The sequence below is a fragment of the Silene latifolia genome, chromosome 9 (assembly GCF_048544455.1).
Source record: "Silene latifolia isolate original U9 population chromosome 9, ASM4854445v1, whole genome shotgun sequence".
Taxonomy (NCBI): Eukaryota; Viridiplantae; Streptophyta; class Magnoliopsida; order Caryophyllales; family Caryophyllaceae; genus Silene; species Silene latifolia.
Genome location: NC_133534.1, coordinates 95500477 through 95524319, shown reverse-complemented (window position 1 = coordinate 95524319; position 23843 = coordinate 95500477). Strand labels below are relative to the sequence as shown.

Below are 23843 nucleotides of genomic sequence, written 5' to 3'. Positions count from 1 at the left end.
ATTTAGCGCATATTTAGCCCCCGAATTAGCCTTTTTCCCATGCTTTTTAGTGCATATTTGGGTCATTTCTTATCTTTAGTTCTTTGTTTTGCATATTCTTTGAGATTTTGATCCCTTGGTAGGAAAGGAGTAAGAATCTTGCATTTTCATGGCAAAACGAGACTAAATTGATCGAATTCAATGACCAAGCATCAAGGAGAGACAAGATTAGAAGGCCTTTGTATATATGATAGTAGATGAGCAATGTTGAGAAAGGATCCTTGAGTCCCCAAGGAAATCCCCAAGGAATTTATGAAGAAAAGGGAAGAAAAGAAGAAGAAGTTTTGCTGAGGCACAATCCGTGCGGATTGTCTACAATCCGGCCGTCCTCCACCTGCACAATCCGTGCGGTTTCCCACCAAGACGCTCGGATTCCATCACCACAATCCGCCCGGATTCTCTTGAATCCGCTCGGGTTCCATCGCCAGAATCCGCCCGTCCCGACCCTAATCCGCTCGGATTCCTCTACAGCGCGATTTCCTCTTCTCCAAGCTACAAAGAAAGAAGCCCTTCCTTCGGAAAATACAGGCTCCTCCCTGCTCAATCTAAAAAGTGTAATTACTAGTTTAGCCCTTAGTTAACCCTAATGCATCCCCCTAATTTCCACTATAAATACCCCATTAGTCTAATTAGAAGAGCATGTTCTTCTTATCAACAATTAGAGTATTTAATATCAATCAAATCTCTATTTAGTTTTGTAATCAACAATTAATCAAGTTCTAAAACAAGTTTTATTTCCTTAATCTCTCTTTTGTTCATCCTTTATTTTGGGTAATTGAAGATTATTTGGGTTATTATTGGGAGATTGACAACCTCTCAATCAAGAATTCAAGTACTTCTTTTATCTTTGCTTTATTATTGGAATCATTAGTAGGTATAATTCTCTTAATCCCTTTTTAATTATTGTTAATTACTTTCATTTATTCATCATGTTTCATTTTGTTGGTATGATTGACAACCTTGCTAGCATGATCAACATGATAATGAGTGAGTAGTCTCTTAGCTAGGGTTAATGGGTGATTAGGGGAAACCAACATGGGGAATGATTCATGCTTAAATTAATATGCTTTCATGTTTTATTTGCTTGCTTGTTTTGATCTCAACTCATGCACATGTTATATTTGATGAAATGCTAAGCCTATGAATCCTTGCATTTACCACCATCTCCTATCTTTTCAATGAGACTTGTAAGACATAACCCAACTCGAGTCTCATTAGACCATGCATGTTGTTGAGTAAGGAAGATTAAGTCGACTTGTAGGTGTTGTACAATCTAATCGATTCGGCTCCGGGACCCAAACTTTCCTAGGATTGTAAGATATAACCCAACTCAATCCATCACAACAATAATTGCTTGCTTATAATTTGAGAACATGTTTGTATGATCAATTCCCATGATTCCCCTATGATCCCATGACACCCTAGTGCTTTTTAATCAATTGCTTACACCCCTTTTAATTCATCTTGCTTGTTTATTTTCATTGCTATTTTAGTTAGTGACCTTCTACATCAACCCAAATTGTGACACCCCTAAGACACCACTAGTTTCAATAGAAATCTCATCTCAATACCCGTCCCTTGGGATCCGACCTTTACTTTCCTCTTTACTAATTGTAGAGTTGTTTGTGAAGCTATAAATTGTGTTTTGATTCGGACGTGACCCAACGACCACACCTTTAATTGTGAACACGAAACGGACCGATCAATAAGAACCTTCCTACCAGCATAACTTAGTTTCCTAGCACCTAGACTCCTTACTCTGGCAACAAATTTCTCCACCAGCCTATTTCAGTCAGCTATGGATAATCTTTTGTACGATATGGGGATCCCTATGTACTTAAAAGGGAAAGTACCAACAAGGAAGCCAGACATTTGGAGAATTCTGGCCTTCTCCCCTGAGTTTACCCTATTAGTATACAACTCAGACTTATCCTGATTGACAGCAAGGCCAGAAGCTACCTCAAAAGTTTTCAGAGCCCTCATCAAAATTTTAATGGAAGAAAAATCACCTCTGCAAAAGAGAAGTTGTAGTTACCCAGTATCTGCACCTTCCAAAAACCACCCGATGATGATCGGACTGTAACGTGTTTTTGATATGCGTGCGTGGATTGGCTATACATGAGACGGTTTAATGCACTACTCGGATATTTAAAATGATTTCAAAAGTTTTCCAACTTCATTTGCATTAAAATAACACTATGTAGAGTTAAAATCGTCTTCGGACCCAAAACCGACTCAGAAACCCGCAACTCGAGTCAACCTGAGTCAACCCAAATACCGAATGTCAAAAATAATGCCATGAATGTCTTTATCATGTCATTTCCATTAAAATGACACTATTTAGAGTTAAAACCGTCTTCGGACCCAAAACCGACACAGAAACCCGCAACTCGAGTCAACCTGAGTCAACCCGAGTCAACCCATATTCCGAATCTCAAAAATAATGCCATGAATGTCTTTATCATGTAATTTCCATTAAAATGACCCTACTTAGACTCTAAACCGACACCGGGCGAAAAACTGACTCCAAATTCAAATCCCGACTCACACGGGTCAAACCCGAGTCAAGCACACAAAACACCTACCTCAAGTAACACCTAAAATCATCTTATTAGATTCCCATATTGTTACATGACATCCTATTCGATTGCCACAAATCAAACCAACCAAACAATGGATGGATAATTGGCCACGTCCAAATTGAAAAGGACAGAGAACCCCATTGCATAGCAGGCTTGCTCGCGCCTGAATGGGGTGTCTCCTTAGCCTCCAAACAAACTCAACCTAACTACCATCCCATATTTCTCTATAAATACCCACCATCACACAACACAATCTTCATGCGAGAGGCCGCCCCCTCACATCTCCCTTAAACTTCTATACTCGACTTCCTAAGTCAAAAAATCGACACGTGTTTACGACCTACCGATCGTAAACACAAGCCTTACACATATTGTTTGGTACCGTCGCCATGCATTCGACCGACCCATTTGACCAACTCAACTCATCAATCAACATGTTTTAATCAACATATTTTCAAAACCAAATCCTTTTTTAAGGCACTCTTTTAAACTTCTTTGATCGCGAGTAGTCAGAACGAGAAAACCGTCTCTAAAGTCGTCTACCACGCAAATATCAATACACGTAAGTTTGAGGGTGTAAACAACTCACTTATTTCATGTTTTTACTGTTTTTATGAGTCTATAAGCATGAACAATGCATAACATGATTCAAATATAGGTTAGACGAGCCAAAACCGAGTTTTGGCCTGAGACAAAAGCTCCTTGCTATGCATGGAAGCTCGCGCCTCTTGTGGGTGTCCGGGTCAGACTCATCCGTTTTAAATGTTTACTTCTTTCCTTTTACGGTTTCTACCATTTTAAATGTTTCAATTCATTTTTATGATAAACATATTTTGACCATTATAAAAATCATCCTTGGTTCTTTATACCATGACGGTTAAATCCGTGACTCGGTGATATTATTTGGTTAATTACATTTTAATGGGTATTTTAACACCTTTTTTTTTATTTACCATTTTTCTCATTTGTTTACATTTTTAAACATATTAGTCATAATTCATAATCATCCTTAGTTATTTATACCATGTCGGTTTAATCCGAGTACGATGATAAACTTGACTAATTACAAATAAATGAACTTAACATAATTAGTTCAAATCAAACATTTTCCTTTTACACATTTTACATTTTTATTTGTAAATTATGCTTTTCAAACATGCAAATCCAACAACGAATATTACTAACATAATAGTAACTATTCTGAGTCATGCAAATCATACTTGCAAATCATTAATCACAAAAAACGGTTTTAAACAACCTTTTTTTTACAACTAGGAGACGCCCACTTGGCTCGCCCCATGGCTCGCGCCACAAGAGGCTCCTGTTTTCATATTTTAAAATCTGGGCAGAGCCCCTTTCCTCGCCAATAGGCTCGCGCCCCAAAGAGGCTGCATGACACTGTTCTGTCCTGTTTTGGAACTTGTCTAAGATGATCCCGACTACGGTTAACCCATACACATGACGGATCAGATTGACAAGCTTACGTTTTTACACTGTCATTTGACACCCTTTTTCAATAAATGGATCGTGTTAAGCATCATAACCCGAATTTGGTAAATGGATGTTTAATTTCCGTTCTCACATGCAAATCAACCATAAATCCAACTTGACATCTTATGCTTGATATTTGGATTAACAACCGACTTAGAAAGCTCACATGTTAGGTTAACACTTTTGGATGTGCATTCATGCATTTACACCGTTTTATCAACTCTTGCACTTAAACAACCACGATCGATCAGTAGAAGCCGCTGACGCGGGCGGGATTGGGTGTCCGATTAAAGGGCTTCCCAATACGTACCCTCATCCCTTACTCAGAACCTTTGGATAGTGGATGGCCTTATCCAGGGCGTACGAGAGTCATTTTAGGCATAGAATGCTAAAAGGGGGACGAGTTCTTATCTTTAGTGCCTATGTCAAACACTGCTTTGTTCTTCGTTTGATCGAGGTATAAAGTGGATTAGAACGGGTTCCAAGCATCCCACAAATGTTTGGCGGCGACTCCGAACATCTCTAATCGTTTCGAGACCTTTACCGAGACGAAACCGACGGATCTAAAGCGATCCGGTCGAAAGCATTTTTACGCCGCCGAGCGTGGCTTTCAAAAGACCGCTGCTGATGTGACTCATAATTGCGCACATTTAGTCCCCTAATTGAGCCTATTTTTCATACTATTATAACATTCCATAGCCATTTTATCCGTCAAATGCTTTCTATTTTGCTTTCCTAGTGCATTTCGTATGTTTTGTAGAAAGGAAGATAATTAGGCGGAAATTCCCGTATCCCGTGCATATTTGGAAGCTTTTTGATGATATTGGGTGGACTAGTATGAATAGGAGGCAAGAATGATGACCAAGGATGTAGGAAAAAAGAGAATATAGAAGGATCATAGGCTTAAAAAGCAAGGATGACGAGAAGGAAGCCATTACATAAAGAAATGGCTCGGAACCCAAAACAAGAGCTGCTCCTCTTTCTCTGAAAGTATACTAGATGAAACGGCGTCGAAAAATCAAGTGGTATAGGCTTTTGAATCACTCCAATAGGAGTCCGGATGAGAAAATGACGTCCGTTTTACGATCCGAGCTCAAATAGACAAGCTGTCCGCCAATCCGCTCGTCCCGAGACCAATCCGCTCGTCCCAAGCTGCAGTACCATTCAGTTTGAGAATCTGCGCATTCCGAGCTCATGATGAGCATCCCAGTCCTAGGATATGCGCATCTCCTTGGAGAGGAGCACTTCCTCAACTCAACACTTAGCTTTGTTATTTACTAATCTACACTTGCTTAAGCTAATGATGTACCACTTTATATACTCCATTTGTAATAATCAAACCATCAAGCTTTCTTAGATTAAATCAACTTTCCTTAGATTAGATTAGGAGTAGATTAGAATAGATTATCCTTTAATCTTTCCACAAAATTACACATAAAACTTTCCTTAATTATTGTTCAAGTTTATTATTGAGTCATTCAAGTTTATTATTGGTAATTAGAAGATCATTTGGGTTTATTGGGAGATTGACAACCTTCCATCAATCATCAAGTACTTCTATTATTCTTTGCTTTGTTATTTGGAAATCTCCATAGGTATAATTCTCTTAATCGTTTTTTTAATTATTATTAATCTTTCTTACTTGTTCTTCATGTTCTGCGTTGTTAATATGATTGACAACCTTGTTAGCATGTTAAACGTGATAATGTGTGAGTAGTCTCTTGGCTAGGATTAATGGGTAATTAGGTGAAACCAACATGGGGATTGATTCATGCTTAATCTAATATGTTCACATAATTTATTTGCTTGCTTATTGTGATTTCAACTTATGCACATGTTATGTTTGATGAAATGCGAGCCTATGAATCCTTGCATTTTTTTATCCATCACTTATCTTTTCAATGAGACTTATAAGACATAAACCAACTCGAGTCTCATTAGATCATGCATATAGTTGAATAGGAAGGACTAAGTCGACTTGTAGGTGTTGTACAATCTAATCGATTCGGCTCCGGGACCCAAACCTTCTTAGGGATTGTAAGATATACACTAACTAGATCCCATCACAACAATAATTGCTTGCATATAATTGAGAACATGTTTTTGTGATCAACTCCCATGAATCACTTATGAACCCATGATATCCTAGCATTTTTAGTCATTTGTTTACATTCTTCCTTTAATTGCTTGTTTTACTTTCCATTGCTTCTATTAGATTAGAATCTTCAAACCATTACAATTGTGACAACCCCAAGCACAACTATAATTAGATTGAATAATTTGAGTACCACCGTTCCATGGATCGACCTCGACTTACCACTAACTAGTTGTTTGTTTAAAATATAAATGTGTTTGATTGAGAGCCCCAATCACACTCTCATCAGCTGCATGTCCACAGATTGGCTTGGCGTGCAGGTGGCCCGTGACCGCAGATCGGTAAGTGGCGCAAATCCACAGACCGGCCTTTGGCCCATGTCCACATTTTAGCGACTCCGCTGGGGAAAACTAGGACACTTGTGTCTTTGTGATCCTTAGAGGTGAAACTCGAACGAGATCGTGGTTAAAGTGCATTAATTGATATTACGGGTCATAAGTCGGGTTCCTTGTCCGGGCCGACAACCAAACCTTTTTCGACCAATTGGCTCGTCTCGTCGGCGTGAGTTTTCTCATCCCCGCGTTTTGAATCCCGATTGAGTCAAGCATACCATTGACGTTACACATTTCTGTTTCGTCAAAGAGCTTTCATCACTTTCGAGCATGAGGCTAGGGCACCCTCCTTACACATTTTGTTTGGATTGGTATCCCTCTCGCAAATCAGGGTTTGATTGCTTGGTGTGTAACCCACCCTTCTAAGCCAAAACCCGTGTCAGCATAATGCATAATATAATGAACTGTGAGTGCTTATGTGCTACTTGATCATAAGTCCTTCCGTGTCATTTTCAAACTTTCAAAAAACACAGTTCGCGCCGTTATAATGGCCGTTTCAAATCTCGGTCTTTCGCCGACCGTTGCACGCCTTTCTAGGCCGTCGTAATAACGATTTTAAAACCCGGTTTTTATAACCATTTCAACACGCCTTTCTAGGCCGTCGTAATGACGATTTTCAAACCCGGTTTTTATAACCATTTCATCACGCCTTTCTAGGCCGTCGTAATGACGATTTTCAAACTCGTTTTCTACAACCATTTCAACACGCCTTCTTAGGCCGTCGTGATGACGATTTTCATATTCGGTTTTCTACAACCATTTCAACACGCCTTTCTAGGCCGTCATAATGACAATTTTCGAACCCGGTTTTTACAACCGTTTCAAAGCACCTTTTTACGCCGTTATAATGGCCATTTCAAAACCAGGTTTTTATAACCAATTTCAAATGCACCTTTTCATACCGTTATAATGACGATTTCAAACCTTGGTTTTCACAAACCATTTCAAAATACCCTTTTACGTCGTCATAATGTCCGTTTCAAACCTCGGTCTCTCGCCGATCGTTGCATTTCTCAAAGAGCCCTTTTATGCTGTCGTAATGACGAATTCTACCCTCGAATTTTCAAAATTCGAAATCAGTTTTCAAACTAAAACTTTTTCCAAACCGTCGTAATGACGATTTCAATCCATGCAACTTTCCAAATTTCAAATCTCGTTTTCGAAATTAAATTTGGCTTTTCTAAGCCGTCGTAATGACGATTTCAATTCTGAATTTTCAATTTGCATACCTTATTTCAAAGGTTAAAACAGTTTTCTAACCCGTCGTAATGACGAATCCAATCCTCATAATTTCCATATTCAAATCATTGAAAACAATTTAACCGTTTTCAAATTTCAATCCAATCTCAAATCATATGAAAACAAATTTAACCTTTTTCAAATTTCAAATCCAATTTCAAATCATTTGAAAACCAATTTAACCGTTTTTAAATTTCAAATCCAATTTCAAATCATTTGGAAACAAATTTAACCGTTTTCAAATTTCAATTGAAACTCAAATCTTTGAAAACCAATTTAACCATTTTCAAATTTCAATTCAAAATCAAATCTTTGAAAACAAATCTAACCGTTTTCAAATTTCAAATTCAAAATCAAATCATTGAAAACAACTTTAACCGTTTTCAAATTTCAAATCTTTGAAAACAAATCTAACCGTTTTCAAATTTCAAATTCAAAATCAAATCTTTGAAAACCAATTTAACCGTTTTCGAATTCCAATTCAATTTCAAATCATTTGAAAACAAATCTAACCGTTTTCAAATTTCTATCCAATTTCAAACCATTTGGAAACAAATTTAACCGTTTTCAAATTTTTAATCCAATTTCAAACCATTTGAAAACAAACTTAACTGTTTTCATGGCCATTGTGATGACGATTCCAAATACGATTTTCAAATCCGTGATTCGGAATTTCAAAAACCTTATTCGGAAATAACACATTATTTTCAGAGCCGCTGCAATTACAACTCAAACTGTCTTTTGAAAACAAACTTAAGACAACCTTTTCAACTCATCGACTTTCGGAGATCCCTACTCTTCTGAATCCGTCCATAAAACGACAAATGAATCTTTTTGAAAATTTCTATTTTCGAAAATTTCAGTCCACCTTTCCGATTCAGCCTCAAGTCAATTAGAGTCCAGTCGATTTCAAGTCAAGTCGTCTAGATAACGTCGAGTCTATACCGAAGTTAGTACCTATCTTCTGATCTAGGTCGTGACGTCTAGTTGTCGAGACATATCCAATGGCATTAGTAGAGTCGAAACCTGTCGGGTTTTAAACCCGCATTTCCCCTACATTACGGGTCAAAGGTCAAGTTTGTGTACATGTCTTGTCCAACGGCGTCAAGCCATCAACACACATCCAGACTAAGTCAGAAGTCGTCTGTCTAGGCATCACTATGACAAAGTTGACACTGTCTAGGCATCACTATGCCAAAGTCGACACTCGAGTCTAAGTTCAAAGTCATGCACTAAGATTTCAAACACAAGAGGTCATTCACGATCTTTAATGAACTCATAACCTAGTCACATCGTCGCATCTTCACGACATAACTGCCTTTTGTGCATATGTGTCGTACTTGCCTTTGTTTGTGCAATACCTTGCCAAGACAAGTTATAACGCCTATAGTTATGTCAAATAGGAATCCCTTGGGTGCCGTCGATCGTCAACCAAAAACTCAACAAGCTGATCAATCTTCATCCGCCATGACTTCTGCTGAAACCAACAACATGGTCATTTGACTCCTAGCTACCGTGGAAAACTTGAACACTCGTCTCTCCCAAGTTGAGGACAAACTAATAACCGGGAATTTTCCCTCTTCTGATATTGAGCAAAGGGTTAAGCTCCTCGAAAGTCAGCTACTTGCCATCGACAGAACCAAAACCAGACGACCTCATATGTCCTTCCTTGATTTGGGTATGCCTTACGACACAGCCTTGGAAAGACTAATCTCCAAAGGAAAGCTGAAACCAATTGGTCCAACTCCAGACCCTTTACCAAACAAGCGAGTACGTAAGTGGGACGGAAAATTGTTTTGTCAATATCACCAAGGTCGCGGACATGACACTGAAATGTGTCTCCCCCTAAAAGGTGTCATGCTTGATATCATCGAAAAGGGTGAATTACCATTACCCCCCTCAACAAACAACAAAAACGACCCTTCAGAAAACCCTACTGGACACAGTCAGGAATCTTCCCTAGACTGCTCTCACCTCATCTCTCCTGATGATGAGGAAATCCATGCAATTGATTAAGATGGCATACAAAGCGCTATAATGATGCTCTCTGTCTCCATCAACAACATATTCTCAAAGCTGCAAGTTGCTATCGATGATTTGAAAACTCGGGTGGCTAATTTGGAGAAGAGGTTTCGTAGTACTGAAAATGAACCTCACCATCAAGGAGAAAACCAACCCTTGGTTCACCAACCAACAACTGTTGAAAATGAGAAGTCATCTGACGGTTCCCACATCCACGAACCTACCAACAAAGAAGATGAAATTGCCTCACCAAAATACCTTTTAAAATACCAAGCAATATCCCCAAAACTTTATATTGACAATGACCAAATCCTGCTTTCGCCCAGGATTGACAAAAACAAAAACAAAAACAAAAACAAAACTCACAAAAACATCCCAAAAAACACCAATGTGGGAACCATGGAAAAACATCAAAGGGTATTCACAGATCTGGGAATAACATATGGCACCGCTCTGGAGATACTTGCTTCAGAAGGAATGCTGCAACCCATTGGTCCGACTCTGGACCCACCAGAACACAAGAGAGCCCAATTTTGGGATGGTAATGCCTTGCCAATATCATCAAGGCAAGGGCCATGACACCGAAACTTGTTCCAAACTCAAGCATGTCATTCAAGATATGATTGAAGCTGGCAAAAGCATAGTCGCACCTCTCAGTCAAGACAATCCTCCTGGATGTCTCAATCCAAACAACAAGGTTGAACGTTCTCAAAGGACATTCACCAAACTCAACACAACCTATGCCGCAGCCCTTCAAAAGCTCATGACTAAAGAGAAGCTACAACCACTCGGGCCCACTCCGGACCCGTCTGATGCTAAGAAGTCCTGATTCTGGGACGGCAGTGCCTATTGCCAATATCATCAAGGAAAAGGTCATGATACTGAAACATGCTTCAAACTGAAACATGTTATTCAATGTATGATCGACAACCATGAACTGATAGCTTCATCCTTATGCCAACCAAGTGATGAAAACAACCCTAATGAACATCTCTTTTTGCAAGGAGATAAAAGCCTCATAGATTGCTGTCCTCATATCATCCCCAACAACCAGAGTGAAGTGCTCAAGTGGGTCAATGCTAAAGATCAAACATTCAAGCCGCTGGATGCTGCAAAGGAGATCCTTGAGGAGGAAAATGATGATTAGGAGTTCGTATCTACGATTGAGTCCGAGTTTGAGTCCGGGTCTTAGGCTTTCTCATATCTATCCTAGCGTCTGTCCTTTTATTCCTAAACGACAACTGGGGGCTGTCCCCATGAGCCATATGTATTCATCGAGTCTGTGCTAACCTGTTATTTATCTAAATAAAAGCACGATTTCCATCTATCATATATTGTCTCCTTTACCATTTCTCGTTGACAACGAGAATTGATTTGAGAATTGATTTAAAAAAAAAACAACACGTTCCAATTCAATGTGAGTACACTCGAGTGACGTTCCGTACCGAGTAACCAGAGGACTTGAAACTCCGTACTATTCCATGTCTGGCAATAGAAACCTTTCACTAGCTCCCTATTTTGGACAAGCTTTTATCAAAGGGATTCTACGACAAACCTAGATAACAAACCAGGACATCTCCTTGTTCATTTTCAATGACGGAAGGTAAGCCCATTCCCCACAAAAAACATCCCATCACCAATTATCAACCTTTCACCAACGGGTACATCCCCGTCCGCACCTTTACCTGCCTCGAACGAAGGATGGCAAAGAACCAATAAATCAAAAGCCAAAGCGAAAGGCCAAAATCAAAGGCCCAAGCTAATAGCCATTCACCAAAGTCAAAGCAATAGGCCAACATCAAAAGCCCAAGAGCCATTCGGCCAATCTCCATTCATCCAAAGCCAAATAGAAAGGCCAAAATCAAAGGCCCAAGCCAATAGCCATTCACTCAAAGCCAAAGCGAAAGGCCAAAATCAAAGGCCCAAGCCAATACCCATTCCCCAAAGCCAAAGCTCAAGGCCAAAGCCAAAAGCAATTCACTCAAGGCCAAAGCCAAAGTGGATGCCAAAGCAAAACCAAGCCAAAACAAAGGCGAAAACCAAAGCCAAAGCAAAAGCCAAGGCTAAAGTCAAATCACAAACACAAAATAGTGAAATTCAAAATCCCTATTTTCACGAATTTCAAACGAAGGAATCAAACACCGTCATTCTGAAACCACAAAAAAACAGAATAGTGAAATTCGAATTCGCTATCTCTCACAAATTTCAAACGACGGAATCAAACATCGTCTTTTCCCAAACAAAAAAAGAAATGGCGAAATTCAAATTCGTTATTTTCTCTCAATTCCAAACGACGGAAATTAAAACCGTCCTTTCAAACCAAATACAAAATAGTGAAATTCAAATTCGCTATCTCTCACAAATTTCAAACGACGGAATCAAAACCGTCTTTTCCCAAACAACAAAAATGAAATAGCGAAATTTAAGTTCGTTATTTTCCCACAATCTCAAATGACGGATTTAAAAAACCGTCACCTTTCAAACTTTGGACCAACGAAGTCCAACACACCAACCCCAGGACCCATGAGTCCAAAATATCAAGTCCAGGACCAACAAGTCCAAAGCCTGGACCAACGAGTCCAACACATCAAATCCCGAACCCACACGTCCGAAAACACCAAACACTAAAACCTCAACCAAAACTCCTTCACCCCTAAGTCCTTCTACAGACTGTTACAAGGAGACCTATCTAGGATCTTGGGGATTCCCCTCAAGATCATAACCAAAACTGCTGCACCCCTAAGTCCTTCTAGAGACTGTTGCAGGGAGACCTATCTAGGCTTCTGAGGATTCCCCCTCAAGCCCGTAATATCACACTATAACCTTTAAGGTCCAGACATGGAAATATGATCCCATGTTATTTGCCAACCATTTCGTGCTCAGGCCACATCAAGCCTGAGACCCCATTACGCACCGCAAGCCGTTACCCATCGGCCTAAACACCACAAAATTCTTGCTCCAGATTTTTATCTGTTAAGCAAACCCATTATTACCAAGCTCCACATTCCCTAATGTTGAAGCCATTTTTCACCACAATCCCCACAGAGTCCTCGAATGCTTTGCTATCGAGAACGGGACATACCTAATGTACCCTTAGAGTCCACTTTTTAGTGTGCTCAAATGATAAGGAACATTTTCACAAATTACACCTCTTCGATTCATGATCAAGAGGCATTTATCTCCAATTAACCTTCGAGTCACCAAACGGAATTTTCCGTCGTGACGCTTAACTCCAGACTTTTATCTGTCAAACAAACCATTATTACCAAGCTCCACATTCCATAATGTCGAAGCCATTTTCACCCTGACCCAGATACGGAGTCCTCGAATGCTTTGCAATCGAGAACGGGACATACCCAATATACCCTTAGGGTCCACTTTTTAGTGTGCTCACATGATAAGGAACATTTTCACAAATTGCACCTCTTCGATTCATGATCAAGGAGGAATTATCTCAAATCAATCTCTCGAGTCACCAAACGGAGTTTATCGTCGTGACCCTCACATTAAGGTCCTAACAACTCGCTTAGGCACACATTCAGACGAGTCACCAAACGAATTTACCGTCGTGACCCTCACACTTTAAGGTCCTAACAACTCGCTTAGGCATACACATTCAGAACTACGATATTGTTTGATTTCACTTCACGTGAATACGCAGGCAGTCCTTCAAGGACACAACCATACACCTCAAAATCACTTTAAGGTCCTAACATCTCACTTAGGCACACATTCAGAACTACGATCTGGTTTGATTTCACTTCCCGTGAATACGTAGGCAGTCCTTCAAGGACACAACCATACCCCTCAAAATCACTTTAAGGTCCTAACAACTCGCTTAGGCACAAACACTCAGAACTACGATCTGGTTTGATTTCGCAAACATGCGAATACGTAGGCAGTCACCCAACAAGGACACAACCGCACACCCATTTCAATCTCAACCATCAACATCAATCCTCAAAAGCAGCCCACCCAGCTGCCAAAATTAATCGTATACCTCTTAACTGGGGGCTTCTTCCTTAAAACGTCGCTCGTTCCTCGTTTTGCTAAAATCCCACCTTCTCACTCTGGGGGCTTCTCTTTCAAGATGCCACCCGTCCTTTGTCCTCAAACATCTTTTGAGTCTCAACTACGGTCCAAAATAAAACTGCACATAGTCTAGTGCTCGGTTCGGACAATGACAAGGTCTTGGTTCCGCTCTCCGAATCATCAAAACTCGAGAAGGGATCTCAAACAATCAAACGGAGGCAAAGATGTCTGGAGAAGTTACTCAATTCGTGTTCCCCAGCCGAGCAGACCTTCTACTTCAGGGATTTGATACGCGTTGTCACCCTTTCTTGGCTAGGCGTTGCACTTACATGTGCAAAGTCTGTCAGAGTCACCTCCGTGTCGTGTCAATACTGAGTTGGCATCACGTTCATGACTGCCCATTTGTCAGTCTGTCAGTATGCGTCCATGTGAGTCAATGTCCCAACAGTCACATGTCTCCAATCTATCCAATCACAGATCTACGAGTAGCAAGACTCGTCTTCAAGCTTCACAACATTAAAAACTTCTATCTCCCTTCGCGTGAGACATTACATGCTAGTTGCTTATATGCTAACTGCTCACATGCTTATGTGCTTACGTGCTTATATGCTTGCATTCAACGTGCTTGTCTATGCGACTGCGAATTTGTGTGGTCATTAACCATGCAGGTAATCTGAAGAAGAGAAACTCACTCCAACTGATGACTGGGTTCTTCCCAACAAACGGCGACCCATCAAGTCCAAGAGCTTTAACCCCGCCGATTACATGGCTCACGCTACCTCCCAACGAGCAGCAACTCATATCCCCGGCGAGTGCCGATTTTCAAAGGGATGTCACAGATGCTATTTCCCAGGGTCGATCATTCGACCATAGATGGTCGGCGAGCCTTACAACGCATATGGCTGGTGAACCTTTGTCCGTAAACAAGATACAACTCAAGGACGTATCCCGCAGATGCCTCGGGTACGACTCCTCGACACGGCTGGCGAGCCTTTGCCCGTAAACAAGATACATGTAACACCCGCGAATTTTCTGTTCTGCATTTATAATTTAATTAGCCATTTTATTATTTTATTTATATTTTAAATCCGTTATTATAAAAATGCGGCTTTACATGTATAATAATGTTAATATTAATAAAAATATCATTCTGCTTAAGGAATTGACGGTTATAGAGAGAGAAAGCGAGTAGAGAGAGAAAGCTTACTTTTCTTCCTTTTTTTCAGCAATGGCGAGAAATCGAAGGACTGTAAATAATAATAATACTCCACAAAAACACAAAAATACTAGTTCATCAACTAATAAACACAAAAATAGTAGTAATACGATACATATTACAGAATTACGAGAGATTGCTGCTCAAGTTACAGCAGCTGAGAGTTCTAAGACAGCGGAGTTACGATCTTTCAATTTAAACAAGGAAGTAAGTGTAGTACCGGAAATCACTGTTACGAATGAAACGGAGTGGAAAACAGTTGGTGCGAAAGCAGGAACGCCATTGGAACCTCGCGTCAAAATTGAAACAGAGGATGTCCAAGGTGAGCTTGAGTTCTGGTCTTCGTCTGTTTTCTGCTTTGTTTTGGGAGCTAACCCTCCTAATCATGTTATGGATGGCTATGTTCGACGAATTTGGAAGGATTTCTCAATTGATAAGGTTGCGTATCTAGCAAATGGTATTTGTATTGTTCGATTTAGTAAACAAGAGGATAAGGATGCAGTGCTTCAGTCTGAACAGTTGTTCTTTGATAATAAGCCATTTATTATTAAAGATTGGCAACCTGATGTGAAGTGTGTGAAGGATAAACCTGATTTGGTGCGTATTTGGGTGCGATTGTATAATTTGGATTTTAAATTTTGGGGAAAAGCTTTACCTAAGATTGTTAGCATGATAGGTATACCTATTAGACCTGATCGTGCTACTGAGAAGAAGGAGTATTTGGAATATGCTAGGTTCATGGTGGAAGTGAAATTGGGGCAAAGTTTACCTGATAAGATTGAATTCATTGATGAAAAGGATATAGTGCGATCACGGAGGTTTCCTATGAATGGAAACCCCTGGTTTGTTCTCAATGTTCAGGAATAGGACATGATGCTGCTATGTGTAGGAAGCGTGCTGCTGAGGTTCGTAAGAAACCTGCTCAGAAAGTTTGGAGGCCTAAGGCTCAGGTACCTGTGAAGCCAGCTGATGTTCCTGTGCAAGTTGCTCCTGTGCAATGTGAGGAGCCTGTGCAGGAAACAGTGGTTCTGCCACAGTGTACTCCTCCTGTGATGGTTACCCCCATCCCATTCAGAGGCAACGAGATGGCTACACCAGTTAGTCTGGTTCATCGCATGTCTAGACTTGGAAGGGGCAGCAGTCAGGGAGGTCCTACTGTTCTTGAAGTAATTCAGCAGTCTTTGAGACAGAGTTTGTTAAATAGTATGGGGAAGGGGAGACCAATACTAAGTCAAAATGGTTAATATAGGATTTTGGAATGTTAGAGGCCTTAATAAGTGGAATAAGAAAGGTGATATTAGAAGATTCTTGCATATTAATAAAGTAAGCCTATTTGGTTTGGTTGAAACCAGGGTTAAAATAAAGAATAATGATAGAATACAAGCTAGATTTAGTAGTCCCTGGAAAGTTATTGATAATAGTGAGGTAAAAGATAGTGGGAGAATTTGGTTGCTGTGGGATTCTTCACAGATTATGGTTTCTTGCATTAGGAAGGATCTGCAAGTCATTCATGCTCAGGTGACTAACTTAGTGAATGGGTTTGACTGGACTTGCTCTTTGGTTTATGGGTGTAATGCTGACTCTGATAGAGTGGCCCTTTGGGAATCTTTGATTGCTATGAAAGCTAATGTTCTTGGACCTTGGCTTGTAATGGGGGATTTTAACAATGTTTTGTATGCTAATGAAAGGATTGGGTCTCAGGTGACTGATGCTGAGATTAAAGGGTTTCAGAATTGTGTGGATGTGTGTGGGTTGTATGACCTGGTCTCTACAGGTGCCTACTTCACATGGAATAATAAACAGGAGGGTGATGCTAGAGTTTATAGTAGGATTGATAGGGTTCTAGCAAATGAGGAGTGGATCTTGAATGGCCCCAGTGGGAATGTTACCTTCCTCCCTGAGGGGCTTTATGATCATAGCCCTTGTTTGATTGAGCTAGGGGAGGATATTGAGAGAAGGAAAGGTCCTTTTAAGTATTTTAACATGTGGGGGAAGCATGCTGAGTTTAAGAACATTGTCATGGAGACTTGGAAACAACCTGTCCATGGGTGTTACATGTTTCAGTTGGTCAAAAAACTTAAGTATCTAAAGCATCCCTTAAAGAAGCTGAATAATGGGAGTTATGGGGATATTGAGAATTCTGCCATGGTTGCTAAGTTGCTGTTGGAAAGCATCCGGAAACAGTTGCACAATGATCCCAGGAATGTGCAGCTTCAAGCAGAGGAGAGGGTGGCTGCTGATTCTTACAAAAAGCTTGATGATGCCAGGATTCTGTTCCTTGCACAAAAAGCTAAAGTTCAGTGGGTTAACCTAGCAGATGACAACACCAGGTACTTTCATAGTACCATTAAAGCAAGACGTGCCTTAATAAAATCCTAAAGATTAATGATATGCATGGGGTGATGTGTACTGAGATTGATACCATTGAACAAGCATTTGTTGAGTACTATCAGGACTTGTTAGGTAGCTCTACTAATGTTGTCACAGTGTGTCCTGCTGTTGTTAAAAAGGGCAATGTTGTGACTGATGAGCATGCTAGAGGGATGGTTAAGCAGGTAACTGATGATGAAATTAGGGCAGCACTCTTCTCTATTCCTGTGGAGAAGGCTCCTGGCCCTGATGGCTATTCTGCTGGTTTTTTCAGAGATGCGTATGATATCATTGGAGTTGATGTGATTCAGTCTGTTAAAGAATTCTTCAGGACTGGCAGACTGTTGCAGCAAGTGAATGCTACTGTGTTTACTCTCATTCCAAAGGTGGATTGCCCCAACTCAGTCCATGATTTTCGACCTATTGCTTGCTGCAATGTCATTTACAAATGCATCTCAAAAATCATTTGTACAAGGTTAACTGGAGTGTTGATGGATATTGTTAGTATGAATCAGAGTGCCTTCATTAAGGATAGGGAAATTGTTGATAATATCCTTATATGTCAGGATTTGGTAAGGCTTTATGGGAGGAAATCTTGTACTCCTAGGGCCTTGCTTAAAATTGATCTCAAAAAGGCCTATGATTCCATTGAATGGGCCTTTATTAAGGATATGCTGGTTGCTCTTGAGTTCCCTGAACAGATGATACAATGGATCATGGTGTGTGTTACTACAACGTCTTTCACCATCTCTTTGAATGGGTCACACTTTGGATATTTCCAGGGGAAACGGGGATTGAGGCAAGGGGACCCTATGTCCCCTTTGCTGTTCACGCTGTGTTTAGAGTATTTCTCCAGGATTCTCAGGGTGGTCACTGAGAAACCTGATTTCAGATACCATTCCCTTTGTAGGGGAATGAAGCTCAGTCATCTAGCTTTTGCAGATGATCTTTTGTTGTTCTGCAGAGCGATACGACTTCTATTACTATCATTTTGAGAGCTTTCCGACATTCTCTCGAAGCTTCGGCTGTGCATGAACAGGGCCAAGTCTGACATGTATTTGAATGGAATTGATGATAATCTAGCTGCACATCTGGTCAGGCTTGCTGGGTTTAAGATGGGGCAGTTCCCATTTAGATATTTGGGTGTCCCAATCTCTTCCAAAAGACTGAGTGTAGCTGATTGTAACAGGGTAGTGGACAAAATTGTAGCACGAATTAGAGGTTGGGGGGCTAAGCATCTTAGCTATGCAGGGAGGTTGGTTTTGGTGAAGGCAGTTCTCACCCAGATGCATGCTTATTGGGCTAGGATTTTCTTGTTACCAAAAGGTGTCATCCACAAGGTAGAATGCATTTGCAAGAACTATCTTTGGGCAGGACATGCTGAGTATAAGCACTCTCCCCCTGTTGCTTGGGAGACATGCTGTTTACCTAAGGAGCAAGGTGGGTTAGGTATCATTAATTGCCATCTGTGGAATGCTGCGTTGATAGGCAAGTATGCGTGGTGGATCCATAGCAAGAAGGAGAGTCTCTGGGTTCAATGGGTGCATCACATCTATATAAAGCATAAGGACTGGTGGATGTATAACCCAACTCAGAATTCTAGCTGGGTGTGGAGACAGATTTGCAAGGTGAAGGATATTCTCAAACCTGGTTTTTTGAATGGAGGATGGGATGGGAGCTATACTATTCAGAAGGGGTATCAGTGGCTACTTGGTCCTCGCTCCAAGAAGGATTGGGTGCCTATGGTTTGGAATAGAGTATGCTTGCCTAAGCATAACTTTAGTACATGGATTTATGTTCAACAACGGTTCTTAACACAAGATAGATTGCAAAAGTTTGGTGTTGTCACTGATGGTGAGTGCTACCTGTGTGGAGTGCAGTTGGAAACTCATAGCCATTTGTTCTTTGAATGCGTGTTCAGTATGCAGTGCTTGCTACACTTGCAGAATTGGTTACAAGTTCACTGGCAAGGCAATGTTATGGATTGGATTATTCGATGGAGGTGTCGATCTTTGATGAAGAAACAGGTGGTAATGGCTGCAATTTCTGGGCTCATATATAGTATATGGAATTGTAGGAACAAATGCAGATTGGAGAACTACATTACTCAACCTCGACAAGTTGTGAAAGGAGTGCAACAGTTGATTAAAATACGAGTGAGCAAAGGTGAATTTGACAAGGGGAGTGTTAAATGTAAGGCTTGGCTACAAAATGTACTAGATTAGTAGCTTAGTTTTTGTCATGTTGGAATTATGATAAGTGTATGGTGTGTTTTATATTGTTCTTAATGAGATTCACATTTTCACCAAAAAAAAAAAAAAAAAAATATCCGTCTTAAGTTTGTAGTAGGTTTAAAACGTATTTTAGTGGAAAATCAACTCAATTTAAGGTTTTGGGCTTAGGATGACCATTGGGCCTTTCTTTTATTTCTTCCCCTCCACCAATCCTACACTCAAAACCCTATCTTCTTCCTTCTACTCTAAAATTTCAGCAACTTTCCTCAACAAACAAACATAAAACACCATTGTTACACAACTTCCACCTCCTTCACTAAAATGGCCATCAAACCTTCGTTTCTTATCGGTTTTCAACGATTTTCGCGCCTATCTTTTCCTCTCCTCGCCCTCCATCTTTCTACGTAAGAAAGATCTTAACTTTCCCTCACACTTGCTGCTGGCCGTGACTTTTATGGCACGATTTTCAAGGTCTTACTTGGGAACTCGGTTCTTGAGCTTCCTTTTGGGCAACCGGCATGGTTTTGAGTCGGAATCTTGCATTTTGAAGAAATAATGAGGTAACGGTGATGGGTTACTTGGTATTATGTCATTTGTATGTTTATATGTTATGTTTTGTTGTTATAAGCTAGTAATTGTGATTCTTATGAGATTATATGTGTAGTTGCTTAAGATGGATATATACAAGGTTTTACTTGCTTAAATTGAGTAAAGATGGTATCTTTGGCTTCCTTATGAGACGGGTAATTAGATGTGGTTGTTGTTATATGTCACTAGTATCATTACTTGCTTAAAGTTTCAGTTTTGAGACGCTTCCATTTAGCTTGCTAAAGTTGCATTTTTGAGACTATTTTGGGTGACCCGTGTTGGCCTGGAACCCGTCGTATCTGACTGGTGCGACTTCCAATGCTACTGAAAATATGACAGATGGATCGGCGTCGAAAAATTAGGTGGTTTAGCCACTTGAATCACTCGATTCGGAGTCCGTATGAGTAAATGGTGCCCGTTTTACCGTTTCAAGTTCTATAAATATATATATCCTTTGTGTATGATGGTTGTTTATGCTTTTTATTCGTATCATGACCAAATTTTTCCCTTGTTGACTCGTATAAGCTTATGAGTAGTTCGGATTTTGGTTTGTTTACATTTTGCCTCGCGTTCCGTATTAGTTAATTCATTTGTTATCGGTTATTTATACTTTGTTCAAGTAACATGTGAATGAGAAATGAAACGTTTATTCACCTACCACTCATTATATTTTATAAATTGGGTTCACTATAATTTATATGGAGAATTTACATACTTCCTTCTTTTGGGCTTGTTATGTTTTAAATGTTGGACTTCACATGATTACATGGTTGGACTTTGCATGATTAACTTGATGGATTTCCTATGACTTCAAGTATTGGGTTTTTATGACTTGTTTGGTGGGCTCATAAATGAGTCGCTTGAGTTGGTCACATTTATTCTGTAGTTTTCACATAACGTAAATTATTCATTATCGCTTGTTATATTTTATTTAACCGGCATGTTTAAATATGAAATGAAATATTTATTTTTGTGTTACAAGTATGAAAAGATTGTTATAAATAATTACTTGTAAGAGCCGTACTCTTGTAGAAATGCCATAGTACTATTATATATGCTTGATTTACATTTATGCCCTACTTGTGCTGTTCTGGCAAGTACGGGTTTGGCCTACTTGTGCTGTTCTGGCAAGTATGGTTTTGGCCACTTGTGCTGTGCTGGCAAGTGAGTCTTATCTTAGTCTTTCCGACACTTTCGTGCTGTTCTGGCGATTGGGGTACTCGTTCTCCATTAGTAGTCGAGTCTTGGGTGCGTGCTGTGCTGGCGCACGTTGAATCGGGATGTACACCCGAGAATCTGCATATTTAGACTAGGACCGTATTATTATCGTAGTCCTACCCGGGGAAATTATTGTCTAAGAGTAGTAAATGTCTTGCATTATTTGGATGGTTACTTTGGTCATATCTCCTTGAAATACGTGCTCGTGGCTAAGTGGTCGTGTATGTTTCCTTGTCTTTCTTCTCCATTTATTTTATTGTTGCTTATGCCTTACTTACTTGTTTATTCCATCATTTCTTTTATCCTTGTTGGTTTAAACACGTATGATCCCATGTTTAGTTATAAGTCGATTCACTTATAACTTATCTAATATGATTATTTGTTCATGTTCTTTGTTATGTTCGTTTTAACATAATGTGGCTGGGGGAACCCTGAGTTACTACCCACTGACTGTGGCTTTCATGTTTAAATAAATGACAGGTTTGTGAAGATGCATTTATGGGGTTTAGACGTGTGAGCTAGCGAGCACCTTGGACTAGTAGTCGGTTTAGTAGAATTGCTTATACTCACCTTTTATCATTTGTCATTCGAGGGATATATTTTCCCTCACCTTGACTACCACGTTTGTATAATTTAAATATTTATTTTCGCATTCTCTAGTTATGTTTTAGGTTTTAATGAACCCGCGCTTTAAACGTTAAAAGTTTCAAAAAAATTCCTAATTTCCGCTTGAATTTATAAGTTATATTTTCCGCGTTATAGCTGGGGTTCACAGTTGGTATCAGAGCCTATGTTGCTCCCGACGCACACACGTGTACCCCAAATTTAAATTTGAACTTGACTTTGAATAATTAATGAGAGATGGGTAAACTTAAGGACCAAAAGTGGTAGTCTGTAGTGTGTTTGCTCTTTGTTAGGTTCTAACATGTTTGTTCATTGTCATTTGATAATTGTTGTGCCCTTTGATCAATGACCGTGAACTTACCTATGTGAGATCAAGACTTGGTGTCTAGTGCCGGAAACTGAAGGTTTGTTCAACCTTTAAAGAATGCTTCTTCTTCCTCGAAGATATTCCTCCTTCTTTGTGTTCATTGCCTTATTCTTTGCCTCTTGGTGCCTATCTTTCTTCTAAACTCTCTTTTTTTTTCATTGGAAGCTACTCTTGTACCCTCCTAACTTCTCCTTTGTTCCTTGCTTGTCCTCCCTTGACGCCTTTTAGATAGTTCTCTTTCTTTTGTGGGATGTTAATCTTGGTTGGATACTTTGGCTTTGTGGAGTTTGTTGTATTTGACCCATAACCTTGGTTTAGTTGTTGTGATGTTAGAGAGACTTAGGTAGTGTGGCGAGACATGCTTGGTAATTCTTATACCTAGTTTCTTGACATAAAGTGAACATAATTTATTAGTGGAATTCTGTGTGTAGGTGTGAATTGCCTATGTTACTAAGGTTATAGAACTTGGTCTTGTTGTTTATACTTGAAAGTTTGACTTGAGCTCGAGGTTAGCATAGTCGGTATACTTTTGTGAGTGTTGTGATGATTACATAAGAACCATGTTAGGCGAGAGTTGTTGCTAGTTTTGGAATCTCATTTGGGTATTCACTTTGCGGTAATGAGGATTAGTAGCCAGAGTTCTTGAGATGTGATTATAAGTTGAGATCGATAGATGTTGAGTTGAGATGAGATGAGTTAGATGTTTTGGGTGGTTGTCTCGTAATTTGGAGATTGTCACCATCTATGCTTAAGATTTCGAGAGTATAACAAGATCTCTTTGGGATGATAGAATGTGCAAAAGAACTTTTGAATTTGGATTTTTATTGAGGGTTTTACCGTTTGAGAAAATCATAGTTGACACTAGTTGGATATGAGTATAGCTTTGTTAGAAGCTTTGACCTTGATCTCGTGGAGGTTGTTTGTAGTTGTTTGAGGATTTGGAGTGGTGAAATCACACTTATAGTGAAGTACCTTTTTTTTCATGGTATGACTTAGATGTAAAGTGGCGTAAGTTATTTTGAGGAAACCCTTGGAGGTAATGTGATTGTGAGATTTATTTTATTGGGAAGTTTTCGAAACCGTTTAGGATGATGTTGTCGTTTGTGGTTTGAGTATATGACGTTTCCGTGTTGTCTAGTTTCCCTTTTCTCTTTGACCATAAGCTTTAATGATCATACCTCTCTTCCTCACTTGTTGTACTTCCCTTTGAGTTTGATACTAGAGGCCTATAAAACTCTATGTTCTGTGACCTCCTTGTTGACCTTACCGTGACTTTTTACCCTTAAAAGTTCGTTATAGTCTTTTTGTTGGTTAAGTTTTGGGTTCCTTAGTGT

The 23843-nt window shown here is 39.8% G+C and overlaps 2 protein-coding genes across 2 annotated transcripts; both read left to right on the top strand.

Moving 5' to 3' along the window:
* The first annotated feature begins 15120 nt into the window (after positions 1 to 15120).
* Positions 15121 to 17487, top strand: LOC141601364 (uncharacterized). Its single transcript, XM_074421640.1, has 3 exons — positions 15121 to 15950; positions 15998 to 16299; positions 16358 to 17487. The coding sequence occupies exons 1-3, from the start codon at positions 15121 to 15123 to the stop codon at positions 17485 to 17487; spliced, it is 2262 nt and encodes a 753-aa protein (XP_074277741.1).
* Positions 17488 to 18530: 1043 nt separating this feature from the next.
* On the top strand, positions 18531 to 19703 carry LOC141601363 (uncharacterized). The gene has a single exon (XM_074421639.1). The coding sequence runs from the start codon at positions 18531 to 18533 to the stop codon at positions 19701 to 19703; it is 1173 nt and encodes a 390-aa protein (XP_074277740.1).
* The last annotated feature ends 4140 nt before the right edge of the window (positions 19704 to 23843 follow it).